Source organism: Monomorium pharaonis, chromosome 8, assembly GCF_013373865.1.
Source record: "Monomorium pharaonis isolate MP-MQ-018 chromosome 8, ASM1337386v2, whole genome shotgun sequence".
Classification (NCBI taxonomy): domain Eukaryota; kingdom Metazoa; phylum Arthropoda; class Insecta; order Hymenoptera; family Formicidae; genus Monomorium; species Monomorium pharaonis.
The window spans coordinates 11,824,934-11,838,729 of record NC_050474.1 but is presented as its reverse complement, the minus strand read 5'-3'; the positions used below and the strand labels follow the sequence as shown (position 1 = coordinate 11,838,729).

The 13,796-nt window shown below is 32.5% G+C and overlaps 1 protein-coding gene across 3 annotated transcripts in view; it reads right to left on the bottom strand.

The window, feature by feature from the left end:
• Nucleotides 1-13,796, bottom strand: part of LOC105831245 (mitochondrial pyruvate carrier 1) — a 55,427-nt gene that overhangs the window by 14,019 nt on the left and 27,612 nt on the right. Inside the window, exon 3 of one of the 3 annotated variants that reach the window (XM_036290759.1) lies at nucleotides 10,558-10,768. The exons of the other annotated variants lie outside the window; for them this stretch is intronic. Coding sequence (XP_036146652.1) covers nucleotides 10,749-10,768 — 20 coding nt within the window. The 3' untranslated portion in view covers nucleotides 10,558-10,748. Of the gene's footprint in view, nucleotides 1-10,557; nucleotides 10,769-13,796 lie in introns of those variants that run through there. 3 annotated transcript variants of the gene reach the window in all.

The window sequence follows — 13,796 nt, the reverse complement described above, 5'->3', positions numbered from 1 at the left end:
CGATAATTATTAGAAACATTTTTCAATTTTTAATAACAAGGAGTGAACTTAATTTCTTCTTAGATTTTCATTCTCTATCGCATGGTGCTAAGCAAATCCGATGCTTTTGTAACACCTTGTATATATATATATATATATATATATATATATATTTGGCAATTGATGATTTTGACGACATCTAGAAACTACCATATATTATTGCATACATTAGAGTACATTTACTCTGTGATTCACACATAACCAATATTTTTGAAATATAACTTGTTGGTGCGTATGTATAAGCAAATAACTATAGATCAATGATTTTGACGACATTACAAGGGTATATTTAATATATGGTTAATTACCATATATTATTGCATACATTAGAGTACATTGACTTTCTGATGCATACATGACTAATATTTTTGAAATACAACTTATTAGTGCATATGTATAAACAAATAATTACAGATTGATGATTTCAACGACATCACGAGGTTATACCTAATATATATGGTTAACTACCAGCTAGATACCATATATTATTGCATACATTAGAGTACATTTACTCTTTGATGCATACATAATCAATATTTTTGAAATATAACTTGTTGATACGTATATATAAACAAATAACTATAGATCAATGATTTTGACGACATTACAAGGGTATATTTAATATATGGTTAATTACCATATATTATTGTATACGTTAGAGTACATTGACTCTCTGATCCATACATGACTAATATTTTTGAAATACAACTTATTACATATGTATAAACAAATAATTACAGATTGATAATTACAACGACATTACAAAATTTTATACATGGATACATAATGTTGATGATTAACTGAGTAAATTAACTATCTAACATATACATATACATATACATAAACACATTTTTTTAAATATAACGTATTAGTAAGTATACATAAATAATTAACTAAAAAATGATGATTTCCATGACACAATATCATTTTACAGTGACATGTGATTTGTTAGGAATTTTATTTATTTACATAATTTTAATCATATAATTAATGTAGCAAGCATACATTAAAACAAATTTTAAACACGATATAAAATAATACAATTTACAAAAATAATAGTAATTTAAAAATTTAACTTAGTCCAATTAATTAAACCATTTTACTTAATTGTAAATATATATACCCTGGACAACTCGTAAGTAAAATGCATAACCGTGCAAAATAGCACATTGAAAGACATAGATTCAATAAAATTTTTTTCATGAATTTTCCCAAGTTAAACATTGAAATTTTTAATATTTATAGATTACTTTAATGTCGTAATAACCATGCAAACAGCACTTGTTCACAGTAGTATTGATATAATCTAATTTAGAAAGCCTCAACCCGAGAACATTGAATCATACAATATCTTACGCTTTCATACAAATTTCTTCTTAAACATGAAATATCAAGATTTGGCTAGTTAATCTGTCAGATTAGTTGCATTCATAGTATTAGAACTTGTATTGGTCTCAACAAGGAGTTAATAATGTAATGCAAGAAGTATATAACAATGCACTCTTTCACTTTGTAAAATAAGCAAAACATACATATGTTAAAAATATAACTTGAAAAAGTAAGTAAAATTAAAGAGAATTAATTACATTACCTGTCATGAAGATCAAATTCAGCAACAGGAGTTTATGCCTGTTGACACATATTTCATATTTTGTAACTGCATTCCATCCATTACTTTCCTGATATCATTTTACATTTTGCTAATTTTACATCTTGCAAAACAAACACTTTGTGCAATAAGCATACACATACATATGTTTTAAAAATATAACTTTAATACACATAAATTTTTTGATAAAATTAAAATATAAAGGTGTTGCTTTCATAATTAAAATCCAGTAAGTTTTGAAAAGAATTAATAATTATGTTTCAGTAATAACAATTCATTCCTGTTAAAATATTCTTCATTTTTTGTAACGGCATTCCATACAGTTTTATCTACACAATTCTCTTCGCAAAATAAAGTATAGTCATAAACTAAGTTATATCAGCAACATTAAAAAATAAAATTACATAAATTTGATTAAATTTTGGAATTATACACAATATATAACATAACACTTTACACCCATTCACTGAATTACAAATATACAAGACAAATTAAAAACAAATATGATTATCTAAACATATGTTTCAAAAAAGAGTTATATTTTTTCTTCAATAAATACAAATGATTAGTCAAGCTGCAATGTTGATGATTTCGTTACATTGCACAAGATTCAGATAGCGGAGACAATAATGATAATCTCATGCTGAAATGAATCCCATGTATTGTAACTGCATGGATCCTTTTGTAATTCCTGTTGCCACTTCTTCAATATTATTTAAATTAACACAGTTGTGAATACCTATTCACCTCACTTGTGACAATCACACAATATATATTTAATAAAATGCAAATATAATTTTAAAAACATAAAGCACGGCACTTCAATTATTACAAATTTCGATAATTATTTAGTTTAAACACATCACCTCAAATATCTCGAGATATTAATCGTTAAAGTTGGCGAATATTCAGGTTATGAAACCTGTCATACAGATGAAACGTAACGACATGAGATCATGCTCCGCGACCACGTGCGCACGCTCGTGACCACATACACTCTATACCCTATGGTTTGTTCGCGTCGCCATGCTCCGACATGCTCCTACTCACTCCAACGCATTCTAATAGGTTGGCGTCATCGGAATCAACGTATTAGAGTGCGTTGGGGTGAATAGGAGCATGTTGGGGCATGTGACGCGAACAGACCCCTAGTTTACACCGAGCACTTGGTACGCGTATCAAATAGTAAATAACTAGTGAATGTGTTTAATCATTGGCTGATCAGCTTAAATTCACTACTTGATACGCGTACCAAGTGCTCGGTGTAAACTAGGGCTGCGTTCGGAAATGTCACTCGAGTGCTCTCGGGTATCATTCTATCTTTATTTTACATAGAACAAACAACAAGGATAGAATGATACCCGAGAGCACTCAGGTGATGTTTCCGAACGCAGCCTAGGTCTATGATCATTGGCTTAGTTTACATCGTGCATTTGATACGCGTATCAGGTACCATATTCGTATCAAATTCGTACTAAATATTTAGTACGCACGATGTAAACGCTGCCGGATCAATTGGTACGAGCGTATCAAGTAGGAGTATCGTACTAAACTGATACGCGTACCAAGTGATACAAATGTCGATGTAAACGCATAAAACGCATTTTAGAAAGAATTTAGCAATTGAGCATAACCTCAGTGCTAAAATCTAAAAACCGGTGTGAAAATGTCTTAGTAGGAGACATCAACATGAATTAAATTTGTATTATATTTTTCACAGTACATGCTTAGTACATTCGATGTAAATGCGCCCGTACTAAGGCTTTGGTGCGCACCAAACTTAATACGCGTACTAAGGTTTTGACGATGTAAACTAAGCCATTGGCCTGTCCTTTTTAACTGCACTGCTGCACTGGTGCAATAAGTTAAATGAGATAAAATATATGTCTCACTTTAGGCCAGGGGCTCGATTCTTGAATTCATTTGCAAGAGAAACGTATTCGCAAATTCTGTTTTTACAGAACAGTTGAAAATTTATTAACTATCGTATGGCTTTTAACCAATAAACTTGCAACTTTTCTGTTAGAGTGGGTATTTACGCATACGAGTGGATATTTTCTTGCGAATGAATTCAAGAATCGAGCCCCTGGTTCTTTGTCGCTGCACTGTTGTACTGGTGCAATTAGTTAAGGCTACATTCCGAAACGTCCTTTCCGAGGAAAATTTTACTCGAAATATATAGTACACGTAACGTATCCTTAGAGCACTAAGAAAGTAGGTATTCTCACGTCCGCCATTTTTCTTCAAACTAGCAAATAACTAGCATAATGTTTTACATATATAATACATCGCAATAACCTTTGTCTCAAGATCATAAATATCGTGTTTTTGTTTCATTGACCTAGTTTACACCGAGCACTTGGTACGCGTATCAAATAGTAAATAACTAGTGAATGTGTTTAATCATTGGCTGATCAGTTTAAATTCACTACTTGATACGTGTACCAAGTGCTCGGTGTAAACTAGAGCATTGTCGCATAAAGTTTGGTGCTTCCAAAGATTATTGACGTATATATATATACAAAACATACCTAATTTTTCATGCTAGTTAGAAGAAAAATGGCGGACGTGAGAATACTCACTTTTATAGTGCCTTAGTATTCTATATTACATCGAGTAAAATTTTTCTCGGAAAGGACGTTTTGGAATGTAGCTTAGAATGGGAAAAAATATTTCTGTCTTAAGGTGCCTTTTCACACTGACACTTGACGCTCAGTTTCAGCGTCAAAAGACATTACGTGACTAAAAATAAAGATACCCCATTCGTCATTTTTAGTCACGTGATGTCTTTTTACGTTGAAAATAAGCGTCAAGCGTCAGTGTGAAAAGGCACCTTTATTCTAGCTTATTGCACTAGTGCATCAGTGCAGCGACAAAGAACAGCCTCCATAACTTGTTGCATCAGTGCAGTTAAAATGAAAAGGCCACATGGGTCTGTTCGCGTCATGCTCCGACGTGCTTCTATTCACCACCACGCACTCCAATACGTTGATTCCGATGACACCAGCTTATATAGCGTTTTCGACCGGCCTGGGTTAATCGCTCCGGGAGCGATTAATGACGTCATAGGACCAATCACAGCCATTCTTCTGAAGAAGGGAATAACTGTGATTGGCCAGTTCTAGAGGAAAAGAAACAAACGGGTTAACCCAGCACTGGATATCGATCATGTAATTTTTCCCTTAGGGCGGAAACGTGAAAAGTTTCAAGTTACTGTCTCTTTCTATTCAACACCAATAGAAAGAGATAGTTACATGAAACTTTTCACTTTTCACGTTTCCGCCTTAAGGAAAAAATTACATGATCGCTACCCTGGTCGAAAACCCCATTAGAGTGCGTTGGAGTAAGTAGGAGCCACTGAAAAAATAGTATTGTTCGTTTATTCTGTTCTGGGTCTACTCGGAGCAAACCCAAGCAGACCAACGCACTCTAATAGGTTGGCATCATCGGAATCAACCTATTAGATTGCGTTGGTCTGCTTGGGTTTGTGCTCCGAGTAGACCCAGAACAGACAAAATAAACAAGGCTATAATATAACCGGAAGTGCGACTGCAGAATCCTTGGGTGCATTCGTTTATGTAGTGGCTGCCACAGATGTCGTTCATTTATCCTTGTTTAACACGTTAGTTAAAAAAGAACAAGGATACCTCTTAGAACGTTCTCTCTCTCTCGGATCACCTTGAACAAAAGGATTCTACCGCCGCACTCGTTCCGGTTATATTTGGCCTGTTCTTTTTAGCTGCACTGATACACTGGTGCAATAAGTTAAAGTGAGACAAATATATTTTTTCTCATTCTAACTTGTTGCACCAGTGCAGCAGTGCAGGGAAAAAGAACAGACCACTTGTATTTCAGTGGCTCCTACTCACTCCAACGCACTCTAATAGGCTGGTGTCATCGGAATCAACGTATTGGGGTGCGTTGGGGTAAATAGGAGCATGTCGGAATATGTGACGCGAACAGACCCATGTGGCCCGTTCACTTTAGCGGCACTGGTGCAACAAGTTAAAGTGAGACAAATATATTTTTTTCTCATTTAAATTTATTGCAAGAGTGCAGCAGTGCAGCTAAAAAGTGGCCTGTTCTGGTGCAATAAGTTAAAGTAAGACAAGTATAGCTGCGTTCCGATATTCACTGCCAGTGACCTAGTTTACACCGAGCACTTGGTACGCGTATCAAGTAGTGAATTTAAGCTGATCAACCAATGATTAAACACATTCACTAGTTATTTACTATTTGATACGCGTACTAAGTGCTCGGTGTAAACTAGGTCAGTACTGAAATCTATAGTTTACGTTACATATAGGGTGCGTTCTTAAATTCGCAACGGATGCAGCCAGATACATCAGAATGTCATTCCATCTTTGTTACTTACGGAAAGTTGAACAAAGATAGAATAACACTCCAGTGCATCCGTTGCGAATTTAAAAACGCATCCATACTGTAGATTTTCAGTACTGACAGTAAATATCGGAAGTAAATATCGCAGCCAATATTTTTTCTCATTCTAACTTATTGCATCAGTGCATCAGTGCAACTAGAAAGAACAGACCAAAGGACAGGCCAATGATCATAGAGTGTATGTGGTCACCGAGCGTACGCACATGGTCGCGGAGCATGTTTATGATGTTACGTTTCGTCGGTATGACAGGTTTCATAACCTAAATATTCGTCAACTTTAACTATTAATATCTTGAGATATTTGAGGTGATGTGTTTAAACTAAATAATTATCGAAATTTGTAACAATTAAAGTGCTGTGCTTTATGTTTTTGAAATTAAATTTGCATTTTATTAAATATATATTGTGTGATTGTCACAAGTGAGGTGAATTGGTATTCACAACTGTATTAATTTAAATAATATTGAAGAAGTGGCAACAGGAATTACAAAAGGATCCATGCAGTTACAATACATGGGATTCATTTCAGCATGAGATTATCATTATTGTCTCCGCTATCTGAATCTTGTGCAATGTAACGAAATCATCAACATTGCAGCTTGACTAATCATTTGTATTTATTGAAGAAAAAATATAACTCTTTTTTGAAACATATGTTTAGATAATCATATTTGTTTTTAATTTGTCTTGTATATTTGTAATTCAGTGAATGGGTGTAAAGTGTTATGTTATATATTGTGTATAATTCCAAAATTTAATCAAATTTATGTAATTTTATTTTTTAATGTTGCTGATATAACTTAGTTTATGACTATACTTTATTTTGCGAAGAGAATTGTGTAGATAAAACTGTATGGAATGCCGTTACAAAAAATGAAGAATATTTTAACAGGAATGAATTGTTATTACTGAAACATAATTATTAATTCTTTTCAAAACTTACTGGATTTTAATTATGAAAGCAACACCTTTATATTTTAATTTTATCAAAAAATTTATGTGTATTAAAGTTATATTTTTAAAACATATGTATGTGTATGCTTATTGCACAAAGTGTTTGTTTTGCAAGATGTAAAATTAGCAAAATGTAAAATGATATCAGGAAAGTAATGGATGGAATGCAGTTACAAAATATGAAATATGTGTCAACAGGCATAAACTCATGTTGCTGAATTTGATCTTCATGACAGGTAACGTAATTAATTCTCTTTAATTTTACTTACTTTTTCAGATTTTACTTAGTGGTAATGAATTTAAATAATTTGAAAAATAACACCTTTCTGCTTTAATACAATTACAAAATTTAATTGTAATTATATTTTTAGAACATGGTGGTGAGTTATCTACTGTACTAAGTGAAAAAATACATTATTGTATGTTCTACATGTTCTTTCCTTGTTATTAAAAGCTTCATATATTTTATATATTTTTAATGTTACTAAGAGTGACATGATTTCTGGCTCTGTGTTATTCGGAAGAGTGGTCAAATTTTGTCAGGGATCTTCTGGCAAATTCTGATTCTTAAAGAGTTTAGTTAAAAAATTCAGAATTTATTTTAACAAGACTTCATCTTATTGTTTTCATATGTGCATCGTGTACAATATAAGAGAATCGTGCATATTTAAACGATCAATAAAATATCTAATATATTTGGCAACACGATTTAATTAAATCTAATCAATTAATCAAATATATTAGATCTTTTATTAAATATTGTCTGTTTGCTATCAAAAATTGATAGCAGGCTGTGCTCAAAATCTGCTAACGTAAGTTGCATCTAGTAGAGCAGACTAAATTGACTGAAAATGTCCTATACCATTTTACAATTTTTTCAATATTTAATGAGTTTTTATTTAAAAGTAATCGACTTGGAAATATCGCCAAGTACCGGTAAGCGTGGCGAGATAAGTCCGCCCAGCAGGACGCGCATTCGCGGTTTGCTAAAATTGTTTATAAACTCGGCATGGCCATTGTCGTTTATAAACAATAACTCTCTGCGTGCCTAGCGGTCACTCTATCTTCGTGCAAATTTTCTGACACTGTATAAAATAGTTTAATGACAATCGTCAAAAAATGCATGTGTCGTCAAATTCATTATTTGCGTGTTTTAGAATAGTTTGACGACAGTCGTCAAAATATACATGTGTCGTCAAATTCATCATTTGCGTGTTTTAGAATAGTTTGACGACAGTCGTCAAAATATACACGTGTCGTCAAATCCATCAGTTGTCCGTTTTAGAATAGTTTGACGACAGTCGTCAAAATATACACGTGTCGTCAAATTAATCAATTGTCCGTTTTAGAATAGTTTGACGACAGTCGTCAAAATCGTCGATTGAACGTGTAAAAATTTGACGACCGACGTCAAAATCAACAAATGTCGTCAAAATCGTCAATTCTTTATAAAAATTGTCGTCAAAGCCATCAATTGCCAAATATATATTAATATGCACGTGATAATCAGAACTATTTTCCTTTGTACTATTTTTAACACTAATTAAACTGATTAATCTTTGTGCAAACGCCACCTCGGATATAATATTTTTTTAAGTATATTCTGCAATATATTCTGTGGTGCAGAAAATGCTTGTTATATATATGCATTTATGCTTCATATCGTGCAATACGTCGGGTATTATGTAATTAAGATTCTTAATGTATTGCACGATATGAAGCATAAATGCATATATATAACAAAAGTAACATATATGCGTATGTGTACGGTATTGCAAGAATTAAAATAAGAATTAGAATAGATGATTTTACCTCTGCAAGCACAAGTATACTTAAAAAAATATCATATCCGAGGTGGCGTTTGCACAAAGATTAATCAGTTCAATTAGTGATAAAAATAGTACAAAGGAAAATAGTTCTGATTATCACATGCATATTAATATTGGGTCACTTTAATGACGGCGGTATGATTGAGTTAAACACGAATAAAATCAATGTTCAATATCATATTGATACTCAAAATTCATGATATTCAAAAAATACCGTATTTATTCGCTGAAATACCCTAAAATGCAGTGCAAATTTCAAACTCATGTGCAATCAACAAAAAACATCGTATCGACATGTTTTTTTTTTAATTGCTTAGAAAAGAATGAACTTTAAGAATCTAATTTAATATTAGATAAAATGATAACAAACTTTTACTTTTTTCATTTAAAAAACACATGTTTGGTTTTCATGCGATACAAAAAGTTCGCACTTAACAAATCAAACTTTCGCGTAGGGATTCTCAAAGTAAAGTCTTTGCCCTTTAATTTGAAAAAAGTACATGTAATTTGGATGATTTTTCGCAAAGTTGCATCACTTTGAATATTGCCTAAAAATCGATCAAAAATTTTGTTTCGTTTTTTTTGCGCCAATGTATTTTTAGATTATAATAGCATAAATATTTATTTTTAATAATTTCATAAATATTTATCATAATTTTTTTATACTTGGCAAACTCAGACATAAAAATACATACAATATATTATAATATTTTTCTTTCTTATACATATTTTATAGTCGCAAACCCATGTGGTGCAGAAAATGCTTTGTGTGTGCACACACACACACACACACGCACGCACGCACGCACGCACGCACGCACGCACGCACGCACACACGCACACACACACACACACGGGAGGTGCAAGAGGGGCTTCGCTCCCCTCCCGCAGCCACCCTGTCCAAGTCGCTAACCCATGTACTATCTGCAATGCGGAATCGTATCGTGTGCAATCGAGTCCATGTGCAAACGGGTCGGTGCGCAATCGGGTCCGTGTGCAAACGGGTCGTGTGCAATAGGGTCGATGTGCAATCGGGTCCGTGTGCAAACGGGTCGGTGGGCAATCGGTTCCGTGTGCAATCGGGTCGGTGTGCAATCAAATCTATGTCCAATCGAGTCCGTGTCCAATAGGGACTGTGTCCGATCGGGACGGTGTGCAATCGAGACTGTGTCCAATCGGGTCTGTGTCCAATCGAGTCCGTGTCCAATCGAGTCTGTGTCCAATCGAGTCCGTGTCCAATCGCGACTGTGTCCAATCGCTTATGTGTGCAATCGGGACAGTCCCATATTAGATAGTGTATTGTCAAAAGTATTGTTCTTTTGTATAAGTATCTGTTTTTAATTTGTATTACATTTTATCCTTTTGTCTTTCTTTACTTTAATATTATTGAAATTATAAAAATACATTAAATCATTACTATATATGCATATAATGCAACATAATAATATATGGAAAACAGAAACAAGTGGAGCAAGAATTAAAATACCAGTTAGGATAAAAGCCTTAATATAATAAAATATTTTTACTTATGATAACCTTCAATGGTATGGATTATCCGAATACTCCGATAACTTCGCAGGAAAGACAAATAAATGTAAAAATTGAACATATGCTATTGGAAGTAAAAAATAATGAACAATTTCAATTTGAAGAGAAAGAAACTTTAAATTTTCACGATAAGTTTGAGGTTCCAGAAGCAGAAAAAGTGGATTTATTAGAGGCGAATAAAGAGAAAATCTATATTTCAGAAAAAGTAATTTGCGATTCAGTTGAAAAAACAATATCAACTGACTATAAAAGGCAAGCTGTGGAATACTGGAAAAGCGGTAAAACAAAACCAAGATCGCTTCAAGGAGTTACGCAAAAATTTAAAAAAGTTATATAGATACGACAATTACGACGATGGGGAAACCGAATCATTCAAGGTGGTAGTAGGCTGAAAAATTCAAAAAAATTTCTGAATACACATTAGACCATTTTAATAAAGCACTTCAAAGAAAAATCATCATTCATGACATTGACATCGCTCGATGGGTTTCTCGAGCACAAAAAATAGAAAATGCGGCAGGATTCAAAGCTTCAAAGAGATGGGTACAAAAATTAAAAAAAAAAAAAATATTGTGTCCAGAAAAATAACAAAATTTGTTACAAAAAGGTCTCTACTATCAAAACCTGATTTAGAAAATAAATGCGATACATTTATTACAAATGTAAAATATTATATTAATCGATACGGTGTGAAAAATATTTATAATTCGGATCAGAGTGGATTTCAGTTAGAATTTCATTCTGATCGTACTTTAGCTCAAAAAAGATATTAAAAACGTAGAATCTGTAGTACAGTCTATATCAGCAACCACGCATAGCTATACAATTCAATTATGACTATTTCGGCTAATGGCAGATTATTATCACCTCTTTTTATAGTATTAAAGGAAATTACAGAAACATTTGGTCCGAGAGTACAAGAAACATTATTCAACGCGCCTAATATCTTCGTTACAACTTCAAAATCAGGCAAATTAACATCAAATCATGTTAAAACTTGGCTAAAAGAAGTATTTTTTCCGAATGTCGGGCCACAATCAGTATTGTTGTTAGACTCGTGGAATGGACATTGTCCTAACATAATTTCAGAAACTAAACCAGATTCTGCAACAGATATTGTTTTCCTAACTATTCCGGCCAGTACAACAGGAAAAATACAGCTATTAGACGTATACGGATTTCAGTTGTGGAAAAATTTTATTAAATACTTCTCTGATACTATTATGTTGTTGGATCTGGCTTTAGATCTTCATAATAGAAATAATATATTGAAATTACAATCATTAACACACAATCAATTCTTGTCGCCCAGATTTCAAAATGTATTTAAATATGCGTGGATACATACATCTACACTAAAAATGGATACATACATCATGTATACGATGAATACCTGCAGGCTATACCGATAAACTTTTGTTTTAAAAAGAATTCTACAGTAAATGCGATCTTTATGACGAAATAGCCATAATAACTTGTTCCTGGTGTAGAAAATCGCTTTGTATAACATTTTTTCGATGAACATCATCTTTGTAATACATATGTGCCATAAATGGAAGACATATATAAACAAATTCCATATTGATTTCTTTAAAAAGGATGTGTTTCTAGATTATTAACACTGGTAAGATTTTAGCAGTTTTCTTTACCCATGCAATGAATATTAATATTCTTTTACTTCTGCCTAATAAAAATTTTTATTGTATAAAATTATGTTTGTAACAATTATTCCAACCTTTTTTCCCTTTTCCTTTATTCTTTCTTTTATTTTTTCTTCATATTTTTTAATTAATATTTCAAACTTATTAATTTAAATTATATTATATTATTTTTATTATCAAAGTGTGCTGTGTGTATATAGTGTAAACATTATTATGCAAATAGTTATTGCAGTTTATATTTTATACTTTTTTCTTGATATTTTGTTATATTATATTGGTATTTTTCAATATTAAAAGTATATTTTGCTTTATATTAATCTATATACGCATTTGCAATAATGAAAATGTACGCACATACGCATATATGTTACTTTCGTTACATATATGCATTTATGCTTCATATCGTGCAATACGTCGAGTATTATGTAATTAAGATTAATCCATTTTATGTTTTAATATAAAATTATACGCAGAAAAGGCAATTATTAAGTGTGACGCGACTAAAGAAATAACGCAACACTATTTCTAGCGCGGCGCCTATAACACGAGATTATCATCTCGTTTTGCCAATAATTGGGAATAGTGGAACCCATATGTTATTATATATGAATAGATTCGGCTTTTAATGCTCTTTAATTTTTGTCTTTACAAAATTTTCAAAATGTTGCAAAAAAGGGGGATGAGAGTAAGGGTAAATTAAAAATTTGAAATTTTTGAAAAATATGAATACACCGTTGTAAAGAGTATAAAATGCCACAAAACTTTTGTACAAAACTTTTTTCATAAACCTTATATTTTCGGAGATATTTGCCGAAAACGAAAAAATGCGTTATTTTCAAGGGGTGGTTTCAACCCCTAAACGTCGAGATACGCCGCGAAAAGAATACGTCTAATATTTTTTTATGTTCTGCAACATATCCAAAGCGCATTAAAATCGGTGAGGGACACTTCCGTCAGTTCCCTTGTGAAAAATGTTTTAAGGTAAATGTCCCTATTCCCGACACCTATAAGGTCGACCCAACAAAAAAATGGCGTTGTCAAGCGTGACGAAAATAAATTAGATAAAGAGTTTTATACTGGTAGATAGCTTCATCCATGCACTTTCCAAAAATCGTACTCAATCCATTCCGTCAAGTAGTTTTCTAAATAGAAAGGAATAAAGCGGTACTAGTGCGTTCCCCCTCTACCGACCAGCTGTATCTCATGCCGACCAGGCATGTCCCCATAACCGACCACCTTTTTTTAGAGCATGCAAGGCAGAGATTTCAAACAAAAAATAAACATAAAAACGAACATAAATCAATAATAAACAAAAAATATACATAAATCATACAAATAGGTATTTTATTTTAATTTAATCAATATTATATTTTATTTCAATCAATATTTTATTTTGATTCAATCAATTTTATATCTTTTGCTTTTCTCTTGCCTTTTCTTATCGTTTCAAGCGTTTCCTTTCTTTTTCGACTTCAATAATACATTTCTTTTCTTCAGTGACGTTTATATGTACGGCAACGGGGACATGCAGGCATTTTGCTGTGCCTAACCTCGACCATCAAATAAATAAAAAAAATAACAGTTTTCGACTGATTTTTGTTTCTAAGTATGGCAATCAAACTATAACAAATTATTTAGCGTTCGAATTATTCTTTACAAAAGAATTTTGAACGAAATACGAACTAGTTAGACGACTGACAATTCTTAACCTCACTCTTAAGAATACGTGTGGATGATGACGTGTGGCAAGAAATG